This window comes from Prorops nasuta, unplaced genomic scaffold (genome assembly GCF_024137725.1).
Source record: "Prorops nasuta isolate Cenicafe-Biocafe unplaced genomic scaffold, Cenicafe_Pnas_1.2 PNAS00030, whole genome shotgun sequence".
NCBI classification, from domain to species: domain Eukaryota; kingdom Metazoa; phylum Arthropoda; class Insecta; order Hymenoptera; family Bethylidae; genus Prorops; species Prorops nasuta.
The window spans coordinates 2,778,961-2,802,128 of NW_027116827.1; the positions used below are offsets into that span (position 1 = coordinate 2,778,961).

At 32.5% G+C, this 23,168-nt stretch overlaps 3 protein-coding genes across 6 annotated transcripts in view; 1 reads left to right on the forward strand and 2 right to left on the reverse strand.

Annotated features, from left to right (window-relative positions):
• The window catches only part of LOC136782717 (somatostatin receptor type 2-like), a 59,720-nt gene extending 53,147 nt beyond the window's left edge, over positions 1-6,573 (reverse strand). For both annotated transcript variants that reach the window (XM_066742335.1, XM_066742334.1), the window contains exon 1: positions 5,858-6,573. The gene's annotated coding sequence lies outside the window, so the exon portion shown is untranslated. The remainder of the gene's footprint in view (positions 1-5,857) is intronic.
• Positions 6,574-17,291: 10,718 nt separating this feature from the next.
• On the reverse strand, positions 17,292-20,119 carry LOC136782801 (putative leucine-rich repeat-containing protein DDB_G0290503). Of its 3 annotated transcripts, XM_066742486.1 has the most exons (7): positions 19,744-20,119; positions 19,398-19,660; positions 19,123-19,326; positions 18,480-18,737; positions 18,076-18,374; positions 17,900-18,005; positions 17,297-17,830 (listed from the first exon to the last, which is right to left on the reverse strand). In XM_066742486.1, the coding sequence occupies exons 1-7, from the start codon at positions 19,980-19,982 to the stop codon at positions 17,706-17,708; spliced, it is 1,494 nt and encodes a 497-aa protein (XP_066598583.1). In that variant the 5' UTR covers positions 19,983-20,119; the 3' UTR covers positions 17,297-17,705. The 3 variants fall into 3 exon arrangements, with proteins under 3 accessions (XP_066598582.1, XP_066598583.1, XP_066598581.1); XM_066742485.1 differs by having other exon boundaries at positions 17,292-17,830; positions 18,076-18,737; positions 19,419-19,660; XM_066742484.1 differs by having other exon boundaries at positions 17,381-17,830; positions 18,076-18,737.
• A 174-nt stretch (positions 20,120-20,293) lies between these two features.
• On the forward strand, positions 20,294-22,691 carry LOC136782800 (uncharacterized). Its single transcript, XM_066742483.1, has 5 exons — positions 20,294-20,562; positions 20,680-21,319; positions 21,389-22,011; positions 22,078-22,192; positions 22,254-22,691. The coding sequence occupies exons 1-5, from the start codon at positions 20,433-20,435 to the stop codon at positions 22,465-22,467; spliced, it is 1,722 nt and encodes a 573-aa protein (XP_066598580.1). The 5' UTR covers positions 20,294-20,432; the 3' UTR covers positions 22,468-22,691.
• The last annotated feature ends 477 nt before the right edge of the window (positions 22,692-23,168 follow it).

A 23,168-nucleotide genomic window follows, 5' to 3' on the forward strand; every position in this document is an offset into this window, starting at 1 on the left:
ATTAAAGAAAGCCTAATAGAGGTGTAAGCAATGTTCATAGCAGATAATATAGTGTTTTAATGTAGAAAGAACAGCATTTGATTTTAATTTAAAATATGTGGTTAATTAATTAGTTCTTTTAAATATAATATAAAATGTGTCATACCAGCCCCTGCCTCCCCTACTTATAATTAGCATTGCACCGTATCGTGATTGACGGTGCAACTCAGTCTTGCAGAAATTGAAAATTCAGTTGGAATGCTCGAGTAACAATTACTGTGTGCAGAATACCACTTACACGATCAGATTTCACTAATTAACGATTGCTCGTGATTACAAGCTTGTCCATAATTTTGATTGGAAGCCACAAGTAAGAGAATTGCTGCACGATTTGAAATTAAGGTAAGCAAACGAGTCACAAGACTATTTTGATCAAAATCATTGTTTGCTCGCTTTTTCACCAGATCTATTATCCAATCCTTTTATCTTAATCTTCGAAAAACTCCTTTTATATGGTCCCTCTTGCTTTTTACACAGGCAATTTGCCTCAACTATTTATGTGGATCTTTTATCTAAGTCTCATCCTCGAGCGTTTTATCAAGACAGTCTTGGTAGTTTGTTTTTTTCGACTTAGCTATATATATATATATATATATATTCTTCAGTACTTTAGCTATTATACGCCATTCACTCAACGACTACTTAAATTTCTTCATTTTTTTTTTGTATCAAAGCCTTCTTTCTTTCAGAGACCTAATTTGTTTATGAGAACTTTTATATGCTTCTTCCACGTTGGAGCTTCGAGAAACCCTTTTAACCTTTGTTTAGAGCTTTTATCACACTTTGTACTTTAAGAGCTTTACGTTATAGTCATTCGATACCTTTCGAATACCAAATGCAGGCCTCTTTCTTAGAAAAATGTTATTTAGAACCGTGGTGTAAGCTCGTTATACTAACTTTTCACAGAGTTCACGCAGTTTTATTTATATGTATATATATACTTGGAAAATTCCTTAATCATCTTTTTTGCTTCATCTCTTCGACTCAACTCTCTATGCTAATATTTTGAAACTCCAATTGTGTGCAATTTTCTTGCTTGAGAGAAATATTCTTCTTTTTGTTAATTTTCTGTTTAGCTCCTTATATCAGCTTGTTTCTTCTTAATTATATTATACTATATAGAGTTTTTTTTTAGATAAACTTGTTTTAATTACTTCTGCAGTTTCTTATTTTATTTTGGAGAAAAGATTTCAGCAAGTTTGTAGTTTTTGCCTCCTGCTAGAAAACTGAGGTCGTAAAAAAGTTCTACATTCACGCTTCTCTATTCGTGTTACATTTCTCAGTAACTTTTTTCATAAAATATTTCGCAGTTCCCTTGCCACGAAGTGTGTAACGTAGTACATTCTTTGAATACGTCATCCACAGAAACAGAGTGTTAATGATTAGACTAGAAAAAGAACTTTACAATTATGATACGTGAAAGTCTCTCTAGATTGTTACATCAGTCACTTGCAAATCTTACATCATAAAAAATCAATACTTTGGCATGAAATTTACATTAAAATCTCAAATCTTCTCTTAAATCATTTATTTACAAAATTAGAAAATATTAAAGAATATATCTATTACCATTGATTTGATTAATTCAATTTTCTAGTAGAGTCATATACCATGACAGAAAATACAGTTGCTTTTTTCTCCAATTTCTACGATTTTAGCTTCAACATATTTTTGATGTCGTTGTCAGTCAAGCACACGGTTATTTTCCACTTCGATTCTTTTGGACATTGCACTTCATCGATTGATACTTACACCAGCACGCAACAGGAGTCGTATATAACGAGTGACTCCACCACAATCACGAGAATCCTTCAATTAGACTTTTGATGAAGTAGGCACAGTCCTTCTACGTTTTAATCTGGTCTGTGATTATATATATGTATATAAACTATATAAAGTCTAGGAATTATTAAAAATTTTAAAACATTGATTCAATCACGTGACCCATCCACCCCCATCCCCCTCCCTCGTTAATATTTCACATTAAACCAACTCCAGATAAACGAAGATTCCTCCCAATCGCCTGACTTTATTTTCGTACCAATTTATCCTTCCATCTCTCCTGCAGTCGAGCCTTTCCACTGGGAAATTGCAAATTTATTTATGAACCTTGTTTGAATATTCTCTCATCCGTCTAACCAATAACAAAGTATTTTATTAAATTATTCTCCTTTTACTCTCACGATCTCATTCCACGTATACTTCTCTGCTGGTTCGATTCTTATAATTTCACACGAGTATTCATCGATTTGCAAAATTCCATATTTTCTATTATTATAGAAAAGTTAATTATGATTATGTGATTTTTTAGAAGTCTTTTCTTTGCAAACATGCATTGGTAGAGCTGCTTTGATAATTAAATTACAATACCCTCTCTATTCAAACTCTACTTTTGTAACGAAGCTGTATAACATTTTTCAAATAATTAATTGAAAATTGACTGACCTATCTTGTTTGATTAAGCTTAAGCTACATTTAGAAGATTATTGAGTAGACAAAATATATATTATTATTTTTGATCACTTTTATTCGTAATGTCAAATGTGAGAGAGTTCTAAACGTTTATTGAAGTGCAGTGCAATGTATATAGCGGATTATAAACGTTTTATACATTTTATGCTCCTCCGCCACATATGGTGATGAACGAAGCTAAAGAGTATCATGGGAAATTTCTGTATAAGACGTAATAAAATGGCTTGTGATAGTTTATATTTATTTTCCATTTCTCAACTGTTATTATACTTTTGACAATTTTCCAAAGATCATAAAATTGTCATTGAAAAATTGGAATTTTTAAGACATTCTCTGACACTAAAAATTATAAACTATTCTTCGATTTTATAAAGGATAAATGTAACTAATTAACTTTGTTTTCGGTACTTTCTCTTCGTGATGTTAAAACCCTTTGGGAGTAGATACTGGAGAATTCTACACTAAAGCTCAGCAGCTCAAAGGGTTAATTCTGCAGATCTAAATAAATAAGGATTACAAGTTAAATAAACGTGTAAAGTAATGTAGGTAAAATATATTTTGTATCCAGTCAGTAATTGCTTAATAAACATATCGAGTTTATCGAGTTTTGCAACTTGGAGTAGGTTGTAAAGCAGTAACGATATTATAACAGGTTTCGATGTTCTCTCATTTATTGGATGAAATTCCATTACAGCAACAAGCTACGTTAGACGTGGTGCACTTTAGCCACTCGAGTGCTAAACAGATAATTTTGCAGAATACCATCCAAAAACAAATTCAAAATGTCTTCACAGAAACTTTGAACGATTCTTAAATTTTTTTGTATACTGCCATACAATTATTTTTATAAACATTTTTTCTTTGTAATCTTTTTTTTCGTTTCACAGAAATTTGTTGTTTTGTGTTTTCTTCGTTACTGTGCTATTTTGCAAAACAGATGTATATACAGAGTGTTCCTCTTAATTCACTTCTAAACGGTGTGGGCAGAAAAATTTATTGACCCTTGTGAGAGATTTCATCCTGTATGGTTTCCGAAAAGAAAGTCAAAATAGGTTAAGGAAAAGAAGAATAGGATATAGAATGCGTAACCAAAGTGGTATACGCAGGTGGGTTAATTGTAAACTAAGGGAACAGAGTTCTGAAATCGTAATGATAAGATAGTGATATGAGCACTGAAAAGCGGATAAGTAGAACACGTCCTTAGCCTCGAGTCAATCGAGAGTACGATCCTAGATCCGACTAATCGAGAGCTGTGAAAAGGATACGATAGGAACGAGGTTCCGGAATGAGATGAAGACAGTGCTAATGCACTCCAAAAAGGAACTAGAGAGCAGAGTTCCTAGATTCGACGAAGTCCAGTGAGAGAACTGGCACGACTCGCAAGCTTAAATACGTTTTGAAAAAGACTGACTAGCGAGAAACGCTCCGCGAGGCGGCCATCTGGCGGCGTTGTGCCGAAGTGGGGAGTGAGGAAGAGAGACGGAGATGACGCTGAGCGAGGCGCTCGAGTGGTCCGGACCGCTTACGCCAACACACCTCCAATCCTGAACAATAATCCTTGTAAATTGAATAGCTCTGAATTTTTTCATAGGGCTTTTTGGAAAGCATTTTTTATATAGATTGATAAAGGGTTTAGGTGAAAGAAACCTTTGTGGTCATTAAGCAGCCAGTTAAATGCCAATATAAAGAATAGTTTTTATATATTTTTAACACTAAACGTACCAAGCAGGATCAAATGACCCTTTTTAAATGTAAACACACACGTGTATAAAAAATCCTCGGTACATTTAGTGTTAAGTGTAGATTTCTGTACTTTAAGGATTAATCATTGTAAAACTTTTATGGTCATTAAGCGGATAGTTAAATGTCCACATAAACATAGTTTCTATGTAATTTTATATAAACGTAGATCTTGGTATTTTAGAATTAATCACTATAAAACCTTTATGGGCACTAAGTGAACAGTTAAATGCCCATACACAGAATAGTTTTTATGTAATTTTAATTAAGTATGCACTTCTACATTTTAAGAATTAATCACTATGAAACTTTTAGGACCATAAAGTAGATAGCTCAATGTCCACTTGGTGAGGTTTTTTCTAAAAAAAAAATATTCTACACTTATAATCGCATCCATGTGAATATCCATACCCAGAATATTCTTTAAGTCACTTTAAATAAGCATAGACTTCTGTACTTTAAGAATTAATCTTCATAAAACCTATACAGTCCTTAAACAGACAATTAAATATCCATTTGAAATTTTTTTCTAGTAAAAGAAAAAAATCTACGTTTATAATCGCATCGTCACGAATATTCATACTCAGAATACTCTTTATGCAATTTTAAATAAGATTCATTTATAAGGGTTAATTTCAAAGGAAATGAGATTTTTTCATCGAAACCCCATTTAATTCCTACACGTCAATAAAGAGAGATTTATGTTTCCTATTATACCGTAATTTCGTATCATTTTCAACGAAACCCCAATAGAAAGGAAGAAAAAACAATATCGCTTTTTCTATTAAAATTCTTCTCACCTCCGAGGTTTTGCAGTTCAACTACTATGTACGTTAACAATGCGAAAGAACAATCCATTAAAGTACCTACAATATGGTGCATTTTAATCTTGCTAAAATATACAATTAGCGTAATGACACCTTTGATAATTGGAATTAGCATTATTAATATTGACCTTTCCTACCTTACATAATCTACAATCAAAAATTTATATTTTAACAATAAACTATTCGTTAAGTTTTTAATTCCTCCCCAAAATTTGCATTTATTTATAATTTATTTTTACCCACGAGTTCGTTAGATTTGATTGATGTATCTTTACAGCTGTATACATATAACACACGCACAAATACAAAAGTTATTTCTCGTTCTTTTAGCGAGTGTCATCCGTCAATGCCAAAAAAAAAAAACTTTAAACTCGTCTAAGACTAGTCAGCCAATTTTCCACAAGACAATTAACAACGATAAATCAGCTGTTCCATCAGCACTGACATTTCTTCTCTACTTTAATTACTAATTTACTCCTAAATTTGTGTAATTGACACGAGCTAAATTCGTCTGTCCAGATTGGAAAAGTAAATTGTATACTTTCCAAAAAAACAAATCGATTCTTCGATTATTTCCACTGATAAACCACTAGAATTAGTTTTAACTTCCCAGTCACATTTGTCAAGTTTTTCCCTGATAGATTTTAAAATTATTCGAGCATGTAACAGTCAACGAGAGAAAGGGTTATAAACATTATTTCTTCCACAAAATTAATGAAACAATTATTAATTCGATTAGCATCTGGGTCTATCGAGAAATTTGTTCATTTCTGCTTTACCTTGGGTTATTCCCAGCGTGTCACAGCGTGGGGTAAGGTCCTCGTGGCACACCGTGCTTGTTCACCGGCTGAACAATATTCTCGCGCGTGGTGAGAGTGGCCGATGAATCGCAGGAAAGGCAGAAACACAACGTTATAGAGAGGAATAGTACGATAATGGAATTTTTTGGTAATTTCACGAAGGAAAATGAAGGAGCGAGGTGTAGGAGGACTTTATTTTTTTATTTCAATTCTTTCAAAGAAAGCAAAATACTTCCGGGGCTTCGGAGAGGAAACCACGAAACAATTGTATCAAGTTGTACTTGCAAACTGTCTTTTTTTACTTGGATTCTTTCAAAGTGATATAACCGTATAAGTATATCAGACTTAACATACAAACGTTCTTTCTCTCCTTACATAGTTTCAAAGGAGAACAACACTTCCGGTTTTTTATACAAAAAAACACGATACAATTGAACTAGATTGTTCATACAAACGTTTTCTTTTTTACTCGAAGTCTTTCAAAGCATAGCAATACTTTCAGTGGTTCGGAGTAAAAACAAAACACGATATGTATGCAACGATACAATTGCATCTAGTTATATGCATACAAACATTTCTTTTGCATCAATTGTTTCGAAGGAGAGCAGTACTTCCGGTGTTTCGGAGTGGAAAGCACGATATATACTTGTATTAAGCGAGACGTACAAACGTGTACTGCCGCTGGGAGGCGAGAGAAAGCGCGGCACCCTCGACGTCCACTGGGCGTCGCAACGTCGACACCGACGCGAACCGCCGATACCACCACCCCCCCCCCCCCCCCCTCTTTCTACCAACGACGTCGTGCACATTCTCCTTTTGCGCATGCCTCGCACTCACCTCTCTCTCACCGTGCTTCCTCCTCTCGTTCTCTTTCTTTTTAGCTTTCTCCCCCCCCCCCCTCCCTCTCCCCTTGTCATACTACCACGTTTTGTATTAGAAACAAAACCCAACATTTTGACATTGACAATGCAAAAACATAATTTTTAATTTCCTATGGAATTTTCCCGTAACTTTATATGTATATTCTCATACAAAGTAAGACAGTGTTCTTTGTTCTCTCGTTTACAAATTTATTTTATAGAGTTTGTAATTTTTCTTTGTTTAACTCCTCTCTAAACTTTGTATTGATTCACGCACTCGAAATATGTAGAATATTACTTTTTCTAGTCAATTTTAATCCTTTGCGCTCTGCTATTATCGTACTAAGAACATTGTGTCCCTTCAGAGGGGACAGCGAAGTACAAAGGGTTAATCTAGTTCTTTTGATTTTCTCGTCTCATAATTTATTTTTTTAATTTTTTCTCTTCGCCTCTCAGTGGCTGCGCTGATCGAGAAAAATCAGATAACGCACTAGAACCGTGACGTGCAATTAAATTAAGCGTCCACTTTTCCTATATATATATATACATATATATGTATGTAGCTAAGTATACATTATATATTATCTATATGACGATACTTTGCCGCAATTTTTCCCGTTCTCTCCGACCTTTTCTTTACATCTATATATATATACACATTCGCCAACAAGCTGAGAAATCGCTGGTCCAGTGACTTATGGATTCTTTTTTCATCCCTGATCGAATGTGATTCAGGAGGAAAAATGTTCTCCGCTCGGAGAAAGATACGTTTTCTGGCTCGCCGAAGCTTTCACCGGGGCCAATGTCACCCTGATGACTCATTACGTCACGTGAATTTTCATAAGGCAACCGAAAAGTCGTATTTAAATCGAACGAGCCAACCTGGAACCATCCTATAGTCTTATAAACTTTTAACCGGATGCAAATTGTTAACCGATAAGGCTGTGTGGAAAACTTTTCGTAATAAAAACTGCGTGCAATCCTGCCCACGTGTTTACTATTTCTGCGTGCACGTGTGTGTATATGTGTTGCAATAGAACGTTGAATCGTTTTATATACGAACTTTTCTCTTTGTTTAAACTAAATGATTCTGGTTTTCTCTCTAATCCACCCAAAACGTCAAATATGCCAGTATTAGAAGTTATTATATAGCACGAATTTATACGAGACACCATTCTGGCAATCCCTAACGTAAGCCACGAAAAGTAATTTGCATAAAGTCTTAAGCTTGGAGGTATATTGCATAAATTTCTAGAAACGGTGCTTATTAATTAAATTTAAATCGTATAGTACGCATTTATGTATTTAGTGCAGAGCCTACTGTGCAAACAATCAATTTTTTATAAAATATTCTGTACAAATTTGACTAGTGATTTTTTCTGACGAATTATTAATTTTTCAGAGAGTTTTCTCCATCGGTAGAATATTTTTTTCACAGCACTGTCGTTTTTTATTTTAATTAAAAATACTAAAGTTTTACGTGCCACGTGAAAGAGTGAGATATCTTAGTGAGGAAAGAGAAGCTCGTGTATATATATATATATATATATATATATATATATATATTCCCAGTTTTATATAAAGGCATTGTTTGATAATGCGTGAGGAGGAACGCTAATACTCGACTGTGAATAAAATGAAATGTGTATACAGTGAGAAAAGAGAGTTAGGTGGGTAGGGGAGGGGGGTTGGAATAGAGGGGCGAGGGTAAAGGAGAGGTAAAAGTTGATAGTGTAAAAGTTTAAATCTCTGCTGAGCTCGGAGCGCTGCAAAATCAGCTTTAACAGAGAAATAAAACACCAAGTTAACCGACTTGAAACTTTAACTGCCGTTCTTTCAACATCCGGATTTTTTATTTCAAGGTTCAAACAAGGCAGAAGCCTCTTGATACTTACACTTCTCTTTTTCGCATTGCTCGAAATTCGTACAATATTTCAGTGAAAAAAATAAAAAGCAACCAAAGCGTGTAATACGCTCTATATTACATGGAACGACAGGATTTATTGATTTATAAAGTGGCTGTTCGTATTTATTTAGCGATACATTTTACAGTATTCAAGGTTTCTAGGATTTTTTATTTCAAAATCCACACACAAATGCAAAGACTCGATGCTTACATTTGGAAACTTAGAGTATTTATAAAAAAAGAAAAAATAGCCAAAGCATATAACGCGCCATATATCACGTGGGTCGACAGGATTTATTGATTTACAAAGTGTCTGCTCGTATTTATTTAGCGATACAACTCGCAGTATTCAGTGTTGGCAACTTGGCCAGGGAATAAGGTCGATTTCCTACGTAATTGCAACGGGACGATACTGCAACGCCACGATTTCTCGTCTTTATGTGTATTGTACGAAACTACTTCGTATATAGTACATCATGGTCCCAATACGCAGCTCGTGAATCACACACGCTGTCAGAAATGAACACCCAACATACCATTTTACTACTGGATCTCAATCAAGCCAATTAAGCTTAAACCTCCATTTACTTTAGAATCGAATACTTACTTTACAACAGCTGCAACCCTATTAAACGTGACCTCTCTAAAACAGATAGATAGGTACTAAACTGTAAGCATAAACAGAAGTTCATTTAGTTCTATCCTGTCGTCTTGAGTTAACAGTAATGTAATTCTATAATTTTCAGACATTAACTTTTAATTGGCAGTTTAATTAGTTTAAAGTCCTAAGAAATTATGCATTTTTTCTATTTTATTTTATAGTTTATTTTTTTCTTTACTAATTTATTTCATTCACTGTCAGCTAAAGGCCTTAACTAGTGATCGATTCTTGATAATTATTTATAACCCATTTTTCATAATAATTTTATTTAATATTAATAATTGAGTTAATTCTATATCAGTAAGATATTGTAGTTTTCATTTTATAGTGCTATACCTGTAACTGCTATTTCGTAGTAACGATATAACAATCCATAAACATGCCTTTTCATCATTGTTCTCTTAAACGTATCAGTATACCAAGCCATTGATTCGTTACGATCCATAACACAATTTTTGTTTTATCCTTGCATATTTTCTCAGCCTTCTACCCAGCCCCATAAGTCTTCACTTTCCAATATTACTTTCATTGAAAATTTCCACGTGATAAAAATCATCTCGTAATTGAATTGCCAATTGTGGACGTTTGACTTTTCTCGTCATAAATTTTACTCGATGTAATAAAAATATTGATAATTGGGTGGCAAAAGATAGACTGAAATAACGCTGTCAATTTGCTCCACGTATTTATTCACTTCGATATTCCGTAAATTCATTTAAATGTGTCCAATAACCACGAGGCGAAAACGTACAAACTTGTCGAGTTATCGTATGCCACTCGTAAATCTGTTTATGTTTTTTTCTTGACACTGTACAGTAGCTCGACGACCACGAGATATACACGCGAGCTTCGTAAAGGCGACGCGTAGACTTGTCATATTCCGCGTAGCACGAAGAAACGTGTATGCGAAAAATAAGTCGAGTCAAAAATACTTTAAAAAGCTTTGATGAATTCAGCGTTAAAAGAGCTGAAATTTAAGTAATGAAAAGCAAAGTATTTTCGTGTCATACAACCAATTCAGCTTTCACTTTTTTAGAAGAAATAGATAAGAATATAATTAAGAGACTCGGTAGTGTCTCGATGACGTATTTTACAAAGCTGAGATACTATACCCTCTTTTAAGCGCGCGAAGTTTGACCATACTATATATAATTTTTAGTTCGGATCAAATATTTTGAAAACGGCTAATTTTATTAAAATTTTAATGCAAGTTTAATCAGATAAATCAAGTCTCAGCTTTTCAGTGAGACTACAAACGTCTAAATCGTTTCACTCAATGCTGAGATATCAAAATTGAGCAATTACGATTAGCTACTTTTAGCATTTCGTCACTTTTTACTTCTGCCGACCGAAAATTGTTGTCTCGATCGGAACACTCACTCTCTCACGTTGGAAGCCTATCCACCGATCCACGGCATATATTCTGTCCTCTTTCCCCTACTCTTGCGGTGCAGCCTGACGTCGCATTGCCAGCCAATAAACGCGCAGTACTTGTGGCAGGGTTGTGTATATGTATATATGTTTGAAGGATTCTATATGTGTGTGTGTGTCAGTAGTATTCTATAATATAGTAAAAGAGAGTTTCCTAATTCCTATATATAAGGCCGGAATTACACGGCGCGTGGTGTGTCGCTCCATGCGTCGTGCAATGCTAGCCTAAAGGTGGAATTACACGGCGTGTGGCGTGCCACTCCACGCGCCGTGTAGTTCCACCTTAAGAAACAGATGGCAAGTAATTTAACTAATTTTGAATAACAGAAAGGGTTGAAATGGAATTTGATCAATTCGACAATAGGCTTGATCAATATGGAAAATATAGACAAATAAATAAAATGTATAATTACTCATTTTTCCATAAAAAATTATTTTAAATTTCATTTAAGAGAAAAGAGAGAAATCATTACAAAAAACTACTTGCCGGACACGTGCTTTATAAGATTGAATAAAATATCGAAATATTTATTTATGGAAGAACGAGAAATTACATTTTATTTATTTGTCTATATTTTAAATATTTACTATATTGATCAAGTTTATTATATACTTGTCGATTTTATCAAATTCCATTTCAACCCTTTTTGTTATTAAAGATTACTTGAATTACTTGACACCTATTTCTTATACAAGTATGTATTTTTTGGTGGGTTATAATTATATAAATATAATTAGTAATATTGAACATTTTTCATTGTACATAAATATATTATCGTAGGTAATTTACTCGAGAATGTTCTGAAATTATCAAAATTTATGTAAAAGCTCTATTTAAATTATTAATTAATTTCTGCTCTTTATTAACTTATCGCAAATTTACCTATAAATACTACATACAGTATACATTAGAAACAATTCATTATATTTCATGAATTAAGAGTATTTATCTCTACTCGACTTAGTTTTTATAGCTGCTTATATTTTTAATTTCTCTTAATAGCCTTTCGCGTCTCTTTCATCAATATTGTGATTACTTATGAAGAGAGAAATAAAAGTAGAGGAGAAAGAAATGAAAACATTTAGCTAAATCGTCGAAGAATCCTAAACAAGGAATTTTATTTCCTATTTATTATCGTACACACGTAAATTGGTTTACAACCTGGAAAACATCAATTTATTAAATTTGTGTGAGAAATTTTAATATTATATTTGCTAGTTGTGACATGATTCAATTAAATGAAACTGGAGCAGTTGTCTTAAAGAGCATCTTTTTTTTTACTTACTCAGAAGAATAATTTTGTCTATTCAGCCAGTTGAAAATTCTTCGTCCGCAAGTAACACGTATATATAACATTAAGACGTTTGGTTTCACGTCATTTATTCAGTTGCTTGCGTGGGTGGTCAGTGCTTCTTCCTCTTATTTATCAGGATTGTACCTGCGACTATTAAATGTAGAATAAATTTAATTTTCACAATACCTCTGTAAGTAAAAAATTAATTAAAATTTGGATTTACAAATATTATTGTGGTTGAGAACCCTATTTTATCATAAAATGTGGAGTAGTTTTTGTTGTTTAATAAATGTTTCGTTTGGTTCTGGTTATGATTCATTTTCCTTATATGTGAAAGTGTTTCCTAATAGAAATTTTATGATTAGTCGTCCTTTTTAATAATATTGTTCATTTTAAAATTACCCTTCTTGCATTATTGGAAAAGTGAATTATTACAGTGTGGTTAACGAGGATCTCTAAAAAGTCTCGAATGGAAGCCAGGCCTATACAAACTACTGTGTATTTTTATGTTGGAGCTGGACAACAAAAGCAATTACTTCTAAAAGCAAGCAAAGCATTCCTACTACTGTTCTTCTTTACTAAATTTCCGTCTATTTTATAATTTTATTTTGAAAAAGACGCATGACAATCCTATAACTTTATTCCAGTCTCCACCTAATTGTATTTCAATCTATTGTACTTTTCAAGAACTCCTAGTATAACAATTAGCTTTTACTGTTTATCAATTAATTTTATAATTTAAAAGTAATTAATTAAACAATTTTGTGTCATTAACATTCTATTTCACTATATGCGACAACTTTTGACGTCACAGGTCTTAAACCATTAACGCAATCATATTACCGTCTGTTAATATAGTTTGTAATGTCGGTAAGAGATACCATTAACAGCGGTCGGTAAGCAGAAATTGTAATAGACGCCATCTTGCGAAGAATTCTCTAAAGCTATAAAATCTCGTAGTCGGCTAAGTAGTAGTAAGTAGTCGTAGTAGGCCATCCGTTGAACACTTCTTGGCTTTAATTTCAGACGTTTCACTCACACTTCAGTCTCATATCTTCCTTCAACCTGTTTACTCGACTGATTATCGTACCAAATAGAGCGGACTATGCTACATACACTATACAGTTCAGAATCTGACACCAGTTGAGTGCTTAAACCACTCGAATGTCTCGAGGCACTTTTAAAATCAGTTAAAATCTTTCAGTGATTTTTTTAAATTAAACGTGACTGTGAATAACTACGAGTTATATATATAAACGTGGATTAAGTTTTATTTAATAGTGTGCATGTATATTATGCCTGAACATATGCGCTAACCCGTTTGTTAAACAAAATAGAAAGACACGCCCTCAAACAAACTAGATAATATAAAGAGTAAATAAACAAACTACGAAGGACTTTATTTGATAAGAGGCTCGAAGAAACTAGATTGATGTCGTTATTGACCAAAGTTATTAACAGCAGGAGTAAACCATATTGGTGCCTGTCTAATATTTATTAGAAAAAAAGCAACAATGCAAAATAAAACGGTTTGTAACGCTAATAAAAGCAATTATATCATAAGGTCTGTTCTCGTTGGCCTACACTTTTAACACTTTCTACACTTTCCGTATTTCTGTCTTTGTCCATTGTATAAGTTGACACCCTAAAAAGTGCATAAAGTGTAAAAAGTGTAGGGGCAACGAGAACAGACCTATAAGTTCAATCAAACGTGTGCAGTTTATAGGGATTTATTAATTGTGTTTTAATATTTTCAACGTGTACTGCACGCTGTTTTTTTCCAAGAATTGTTTGTGATTTTCAGACCGCGTGATTCAATCTCGACTCATGCTTGGATTCATACAAGTCGACTTTAGTGCCTTAGGTATTATGCATCCAAAGGTTCCAGTTTCTCGAGTCGAGTTCGAATTGCGATTATGACTACGGTCGTAGACACTATAGTTGAAGCGAAACATGATATCCGATAAAATATGACAAAACGCGTTAACATATCAGCGACGAATGGTTTTAAGAAATAGGTTTGTCGCTATTATCTCTTACGCGAAAATCAGCTTTAAGCTCCAAATGTTGTACTATTAAATTTTTATTTTGACAAATAATTTAAAGACCATGATAAACAATGTGAAATTGACATATGATGCGAGAATGTTTTGACAACATACTTTTGGCTATTTAAAGCCTCGAGTATTTTGTTTTTTTCTTAAAAACTGGGGATTTAATTTTTGCATGACGTTACGATGAATGTATGTTGAGTGTTTTGTTTCTTCGAGAAGGGGGGATTTAATTTTTAAATGTCTAACGCAATAATCTGAAATGTCAAGTTATGTTTCCTTGTGCATTATTTAATTAATTTAGTGAACTTTAACGAAAATTCCTAACAAAATATTTTAAGACTTGAATGTAAAGATTATGCGCAAATTTAATTGAATACGAGCATCGCTAATAATTCTGTGCGGATTCGGACAGAACAATAAAGATCATTGTACAAAAAATTAAATTCAACCTTTTCATATCCCTCTCCTATTTTAGCATATAAGTAACAAAATTTCTATTTTATAGGCATGGAACGTCAACATGGCCATCTCCTCAAAGTACATAGAAAGGATTGTCCAGGAAATACCTGTTTTCGATGGAGAAAATGTGAACGTCTCCAAATTTGTCAGCAGCGTAGAAGATGTAGCAAATCGTGTAAACTATAAGCTGCAGTTTTCGTTTCTTGATGCAGTAATGATGAAGCTGGTAGGATCTGCAAAAAAGAGGATCGGTGATAAAGAATTTAAAAGCGTTGGTCACTTTATTGAATTCATCGAAATTTCGTATGTCCCTCCCTGGGATCATAAATATTATTATAGCAAGATTGATAAGTTTTGCATGAAGCCATATGAAAGTGTTGCAGCATATACCAAGAAGTTCAAAATTTTTATTGAACATTTAAGTATAGCACTGGAACAATCTTTTGTAGGCACTAGTCTTATAAAAAAAAAAATTGATCTCGCTGCAAAAGCATTAACAATCTATTTAAATGGTTTGCGAGAGGACCTAAAGAATAGTGTAATATACGAATCTCCGGAAGATATAAACGAAGCAGCCGCAATGGCGACAAATGAGGAAAATAGATATGGAGGCTCAAAATTTGCGATGGACAGCCTGTATTTAAAACCACGCAGGAATTTTAACAAGAATAATCGAGTCAATAAGGTCATGGAATACTTGTTACCTCAGAGCTTCAACAAGAGCCAAACACATGCTCTGTTTGAAATAGTATACAAATTTCACGATGTCTTTTTTTTACCTGGAGACCGCCTAGGCTCCATAAAAGTTTACGAACATAATATAGAGACGACGGATGATAAACCTGTAAAAATTAGTCAGTATAATCGAACGTTTAACAACGTTACACTGAACAATGAGATTCAAAAGCTTATAGAAAAAAAGTTCATCGTACCTTCTGTATCGGAATATAATAGTCCTGTGATTTTGAAGCCAAAAAAGAACGATCCTAGTCAGCATAGGGTAGTTGTAGATTATAGGGCACTAAATACCAAAATTCCAGTTTTTGATTACCGAATCCCACGTATCGAGGATAATCTGCATATATTTAAAGGAGCCAAATATTTTTCCACGTTTGATTTGGTCGATGCAACGTACCAAATCAAAATTAACCCGAAAGACCGTAAAAAAACTGCTTTTACGACGTCTTTGGGACATTTCGAATTTGTTCGATTTCCAACAGGCCTCAAAAATGGCTCGCCGACTATGCAGAAATTAATGGATAAAGTCCTTCAGGGTTTACAGGGCATAGAATGTTTTGTATATATAGACGATATAATAATACCTGCCACTTCTTTGTCACATCTTTTAACAAAATGTAAAATGTTATTCACAAAGTTAAAAAGCGCCGGTATTTTTATCAGCACGGAGAAATGTGAATTTTATAAACAAAGCGTTATTTATTTAGGGTGTGCTGTTACCGATGAAGGCCTTAAGCCTGATCCAGAAAAAGTAAATAGGATTTTGGACTTTTTTATGCCTAATAATTTTCTGGATTTAAAAGATTTTTTAAATTTAATTTGCTGCCTGCAATCTTTTATACCCGACTACTCCGAGAGGGCTAAATGCCTCCACGACTTGTGGAAATCTTATAAGGATAACAATAAAGCAAATTACACGTGGACGGAAGCTCACGAATATAGTTTTTTAAATTTGAAAGGCTTCATTCGGGCAAAACCCGTTCTGCATTATCCAAGTTTGCAAGAATGCTTTTTGATCAAACTGAGAACATTTAACGAAACCATATCAGCTGATTTATACCAGCTTATCGATAGTCAAGAAAAAGTAATTAAATGTTTATCGCGTGAATTGAAAACAAATGAACTCATATTTATACCGGAGCTAAAAGAGTGCATAGGTTTATCTTATGCCTTAGCCCGTTTTGAAAATTACATAAAAGGGAGAACGTTTTTAGTGAAAATGAATGAAAATTCATTTTCATATTTAAATGAAATAAAAAATCCAACGTCGAAATCTTTGTCACTGAAAGCTCTTTTTAGTCAACATACATTTAAAGTAATGCATGATGAAACTGCAAATAAGGCCACGTGCAATACTGAGACTGCGTTAACTGGCAATGCTAAGTTCGACAAGGAGGAGCTGGAAGTTAACGCGAAAGAACCGGAAAAATGTATGGAAAATCTGAATTCTCTGATGGATTGTCAGCAGCAAAGCGAAGAAAAGTCGTCAGAGTCTCCAGAACAAGACAACTTCAGTGATAAAACAAGTGACTCCGGATGCGTGCTTTCAGAAGGTTCTTCCGACTTAACGGACAGAAAAAGTTCACTAGAGATTATGGACGAAAATATAAACAATAAAGCTGTCAATGAGGTAGTGCCGAAAAATTCCAAATGCGATAGTATTAATGACGGAACAATCGAGTCGAGATGTATATTAACAGTTGCCGACTGCAAAGAAGATAATTTGATAACCTGCGTACCGCCTATTAAAGAAAATATAAACTCATCAAAATCTGAAAACTTAAGCCATACTGATAACGTAGACTGTACCCTTTTATAGCATCGTGAATATTAAGATAATGTAAAAATAAATTAGTATAAGATATTTAATAGCTATCATGTCCTGTTAGATAAACATTAAAGAGTAATAAATACTGACTGAATCTGAGATAAAGGCTATTATATTTAGAATATATTTGTCTGATAAAGGAATTATTAATTTATTAATAATATTATTATTGTTTACAAGTGTCTTTCATACAAATTTATATTTTAAGTACAAATATACATGGTGTTTAGAAAGAAAAAGTTTCAATAACGCATATCCAATGTATATTATTGTTAAAGAAACATTAATACTGTTAAAGTTTGAACCAAGTGTTTACAAAACCATTGCATATATTTTTCAAAATATTTATTTGATATAAAAATGTAATATAGTTTTTAAACGTATGTAATAAATATATTTTTTAATTAAACACAAATCAATTATTGTCGAAACTGAAACGTTCTCTATCAGAGCATAACATAAACATCATAATGACAAATACCCGAAAAAAGTTAAATAGTATTAAATAACGAGAGCTTAATAAACTTAGTAAAAAAAAGTAACATATAGTAATCAGTTCCATATAAACGTATTAAAGCTTTGAATTAAAATAAAGTTATGACATCACTCTTGGAGTAATTAATTGCGCATCGTTTAATGTAATTGTATCTTCAACAACAGTTGATTCATCCTCGGGGAGTGTGAATTTACCTATCGGTAGTTGAACTTCGTTTTTTCCTCCTAAAAATTTAAATGATCAAAAATTGGATACCTATAACGAAAGAGCAATATAATATTATATATACTTACTTATTATTTTAAATGTAGTTGTCAATTTCTCTGGACAAGTAGATATTACTTTACCAATAATAAATTTTGATGCTTGAGGAGTATAATCCACTCCCATTTTTAGCATCTGTAAATTTTTTTATATGAAAATTTGAATCAAAAGATAATTAAATATTTCATAAAAACAATTGTATTACCTTGAATGCTATGATATCATGGAGGTGTACCCTTGAGGTTAAAATTGGCAGGTTATCTATATGTTTGATCATATCCTCATCAATATCTGTGGTACTAGGAGTTTCTGTAGCATCTATATCATCTACGCTTGACTTTTTATTATTCTTAGATGCTTGTAATTCTGTCTCCGATAATGTTTCATTTATTGAAGATTCTATTTTTTGTTTCCATTTAGTCTTCTCTATTTCACCACTTGGTGCTTTATTCTTCAAATGTTTCTTATTTGTAAATGTGATTGGTGTTGAACTGTTTCGTAGTTCTAAAAGAGTTAATAAATCTTTAGAAGGATCAGTTTTATTAAAAATATTAGACGGTTGTTCAGGATTTTCATTAATTTGCTGAGAATCAAAACGTATGTGCTTGCCAGATGAAAGGATCAATGAATTAATTATTTTAGGTTTCATCGACTTATGCTCCTCTTTTGTACTATTATTACATTCTGTTTCTTGATGCTTTTTTTGTTTCTTTCTTCTAATGCGCTTTCTTTTCAATAAACAATCTGACGTTTCAAATGTGTTATCACCTGTGACAGTACTCTCCATAGTTTTTGAATTAATACTGCTACCATTTTCTGATTCTTGGACAAAACTATAGTACATAGTTGTATCAGTATTAATTATGTCTGTAATAAAAATAATTATAACTAATTATATACGATTGAAATAACTAAAATATAAGTTACACAATTTTTGATTAACTAATGCCAAACCAAAAATATCATAGAAAATAGATGATTTCAATAATTCCATTACCATTTTAAATTTTAGATCATAATTAAATAATAAAAATTAATAATTCTTCAGTTACAAACTCTCAATAGGTAAGAATGTATATATTACCTGTCTACCACCTATTGGTCAGACATTGCTAAAACTATATTCTGTCTGATACAAAGCTTTCAAATAAACAATTTTTAACAATTAACAAACTTTTAATCAAGGACTTTAAATATACTGACTTGACAGGAGTTAGTCTTTAATATAATGATTAGAATCAAGTTACTAAACCTTTGTTTAGTTTATTATCAATAAACAAATCCTCATTTGGTTTTGCTTGCGATTTATTTAGTTCTTCTACTGAAGATTCATGTTTTTTGAAACTTTTACTTTTATTTATATTACTATTCAAGCTAGCAGATTTTGATATATCAGCCTCTGAATTTGTTTCAGCTTCGTCTACTTCATATTTTCTTTTAAAATTAAATTTAAATCCTAGACAGATAAAGATACAATATAATATAACATAATTATTAAATATCTATTGAAAATGAAAATTAATTAACCATTTGAAACTTCCTGCATACTTGAATCATCAATTTCCATAAGTGTACTACCATTATTTAATCTAACAGTAGACATTTCCTTGGTAGAAATATTAACTTGTACTTCTTTATTTTGTCTATTCAATATTTTTTCTTGAATCACTTGGCTAGCACTATTTACTGATTTTTCTATTTCCTTTTCTGAACACGATAAGCCGTTTTGACTTATGGCTGCTTTATGATCACATAATGAATCTTTATATAAGTTTTGTTTAGGCTGGACTCTACAAAATAATTTAAATTATATAAAAATCTGCAATAATGGATGGTGAGAAGTAAAAAGTCGAAAGCAGATTTATATCAGTACATTATAGACTCGCTAGGATATACTATTTCGATATCCTCATTTGGAGGTAAATATGTCGTCCCATTGTGCATTAGGTCGAATGGTTCTTCTATGTTAAACAATTTCGTAATATGTTTTTTAAGTCCTTCCACACTTCCCATGCGACTAGACTGGACTAGCACAAACGAATATTTTCGTGAATCGTCGTAATATTGTGAAAGATCAATTCTTGCACGAAAATTATGCCGAAATGCAGACATTATTACAATTTATTAAAATAATCAATCACTATAAGTCAAAGTAAAAGAATAGTTTTTTTAAGTTTATAATTTCCGCAATACAAAGGCACAACGACACTTCGCCATTACTGCCGGCGCCATTACCAAGATTGCCATCGGTTTAGTATGGTTAGTATTGGTTAGTTTAGTATGTAATAGTGTTAGTTACGCTACTGTATACATATGCATATGCTGCTGGCCTAGGGTTTGCGTAGAAATTACTGAACAGTTAAATTGTGTGTAGTCACATTTCCTGTGTGGAATAGGTTAGTAATAGTTTTTAACCGGTTATAATTTACTCTGTTGGTAAAAAGACGAGATATCCGGTAACTGTAACACAACTCGGTTGATATGAATGGCATTGGTAGCGGGGTAATAAAATTGCAAGAGAGGTTATGAAGATTTTTGTAATCAGACAATTGGGCCTTAGATATGGATAAATTTTTTCGAAATTTAAGCAAATTTTCACCAATTCTGAATAAATTTAATTTTACCACTGTACAGATCAATCAATCGTATTTTATACGTGCAATCTCAAATTGTTATCAAAAATGTTCTCAAGGTACTGAATCTTAACTTATTGCATAATAATCGCTTTATCTTTTTTTACTTTCATTTCTAAAACTAACCAACTATAAGATTTAAGCTTTATTCTATGCTGACTGTTTTATATTTTTAGATGATATGCAACTTACAAACAATGTACACAAAGAAATAAATAAGAATAATGAACAGTACGATTATACAGAAAATAAACAAACACTGCATGAATTATATGTAAATTGTGCAAATAAGGATATTCATACAAATACAGATTTAATATTGCAGCAATTGTATAGAATACACAATATAATTTATAGAAACAGTGGACCTTTTAAACTTCACAATTTGATTGAATCAATTTTTATCATGGAATCTTTAAATTCTATAAACAAAGAGGTTTATGATTATTTGTACCATGTGATTAAAGACAATATTGAAAAGTTAAAGGAAGACAAAGTACCTAGACTGTTTAGAGTAATACAAAGATTAAAAATACAAAGAAATAGTAATATTGTGCAGCTGTTAGTAAATCATACTAAAACAGACCTGCCCCTGGAAGAAACAGATAGTAATTTATTTACTCTTATAGAAGCAGTAATCACAGGCCAGCTTCCAAACCTGGATGCTAAAACTATATCAGGTCTTTTAATTTTTTTAAATGATTTCTTCATTACATCACCTGCACATATAAAGGCTATTCAAAAATTAGAAGAATTGCTCATTGAACAGATGCAACATTTAACGTCTCAACAAATAATTACAATTTTAACTAGAAGGTAAATAATACCTGTTACAATTTGTTTTTATTATCTTACATTACTTCAGTCTTTTACTTCTCTGTACAGGCAAATAAGATTCAACAACAAAGCATTGATAGATTCTATGCTTAACCATATTGTTGCAGAAGAAGTTCCATTTACTGAATGCATATTAATTCAAAATATATTAAATAAAAAGCGTTATGTGCACTACAGAACATTAGATTATGTTACAGCCAAATGGATTACAGAACCACATTTTACTCAAATAAGAACGATGGTTAGTCTTCTTCGTGGATTAGGCTATGCCAATTATAAGCCTGTATTTTGGGAACAAATGCAAGAAACAGCTTTGAGCAAAGATTATTTTAATTTTTTGAAAAATACAACTCTAAGATCTAATATTTTAAATGTAGCTGTAAATTTGGCTATTCAAGATACTTTTAATGATCAAATGTTAGCAGACATTTTTGCAAATTGCAAAAACAAAAATTATGGATGGAATTATCAAATACTAACTCTGTATCAAAGTGTTAGCACAATGCATCCATCTTATACTGGCCCATGGCCAGATCTTTCAATTTTTGAAGGAATAATATCTTTTGAAAAGCTATATTATAACCATCCAATTGATTATTATCTGAAAAAAGCTTTGGGTGGTGATCAGTATGTGTTAACCAATCTTAAATCAAAGCATTACCATCATATAGGTAAAATTTTCTTAATTTTTCATTAATATGGAGAATAATATCTTATCTGTATTATGTTTATTACAGATCATGTTGTCGTTATACAAAGGGATGGAAATTTAGTGAATATTAATTCTAGCAGACAGATTAATAATTTTCTGATGGATTTACGGACATTAATCTACCCTCCTGAAAGCAGAGTGTATGTATATTACAATAATTAAATTATGTAATAGCCAATTATCCATTTCTTTTTTTTTCAGAATACTTATTAAAGACTTGCTACCAAACGCGTATACCAATACAGGTGAATTACTAGGTTTTTACTCATTACAACTTAGAACTTTGGAAGCTTCCACAGGGTTTAATGTTGTCCCAATTAATGTTATGTCTTTCAATGAAATGTCAGTAGAAGAAAAGATTCCATATCTCATACAAGCAATAAAACTTAAGAGTAATGTCAGTGTTATGGATTAAATTATTTTATTTGTTGTAAATAGAATATACGGATTTTGATTTAATTGTTAAATAAAATACGAGATTTAGTATATTTTTCGTTTACTCCAAAGACTTTCAGCTTCGTAGTGCAATACTGAAAGACAGTGAAAGATCATGGAAAAAATTTTTCCCTATCATGTCTATGAATGAGGCATTGTACCTATGTATACAACTATATCACAGATTCCACTTCACAAGTCACACACAGCTTTGCAACTTCCAATTACTTCCAATCAGTTCCAAATGTTCCAGTTTTCAATTTTACGCTGTTATGGAGGTTATGTGAGGTTGGGTGCATTCCAAGTCACGCGTGAAGTGTATGGAATGTACAGTTTATGTCACATTTATTATAGAATTTAAGCTTTATTGGGCGCATACATATGCGTGACTCGGAACGCACCCGTTATAGTGGTTGCTTTCCCTGTTAGCCTGAAAACAATCGGACACAAATGGTACATTGCATGTCACACAAACTGTACATTTGTGTCCGGTCTGACTGTTGCCCGTATTCATAGACGTCACTCGAACTCCACTTGAACTCGAAACAGGCTAAAATACTACAGTATATGTGACGTAAAATGTAGCATTAAAACTTGAGTTAAGCTCGAGTGACGTCTATGAATACGGCCCGTGTCGATTTTCAGGCTAACAGGAAAGCGTCATCGCCGTCATCCCCCTGG

Coding starts and splice junctions, on each gene's coding strand:
- LOC136782801 (XM_066742484.1), bottom strand. CDS start 19,982: ATGTCTGCATTTCGGCATAATTTTCGTGCAAGAATTGATCTTTCACAA. Junction 19,661..19,743: donor TATCCTAGCGAGTCTATAAT/GTACTGATATAA, acceptor ATTATTTTGTAG/AGTCCAGCCTAAACAAAACT. Junction 17,831..17,899: donor AACTACATTTAAAATAATAA/GTAAGTATATAT, acceptor TTAAATTTTTAG/GAGGAAAAAACGAAGTTCAA.
- LOC136782800 (XM_066742483.1), top strand. CDS start 20,433: ATGGATAAATTTTTTCGAAATTTAAGCAAATTTTCACCAATTCTGAAT. Junction 21,320..21,388: donor ATTACAATTTTAACTAGAAG/GTAAATAATACC, acceptor TTCTCTGTACAG/GCAAATAAGATTCAACAACA. Junction 22,193..22,253: donor TACCCTCCTGAAAGCAGAGT/GTATGTATATTA, acceptor TTTTTTTTTCAG/AATACTTATTAAAGACTTGC.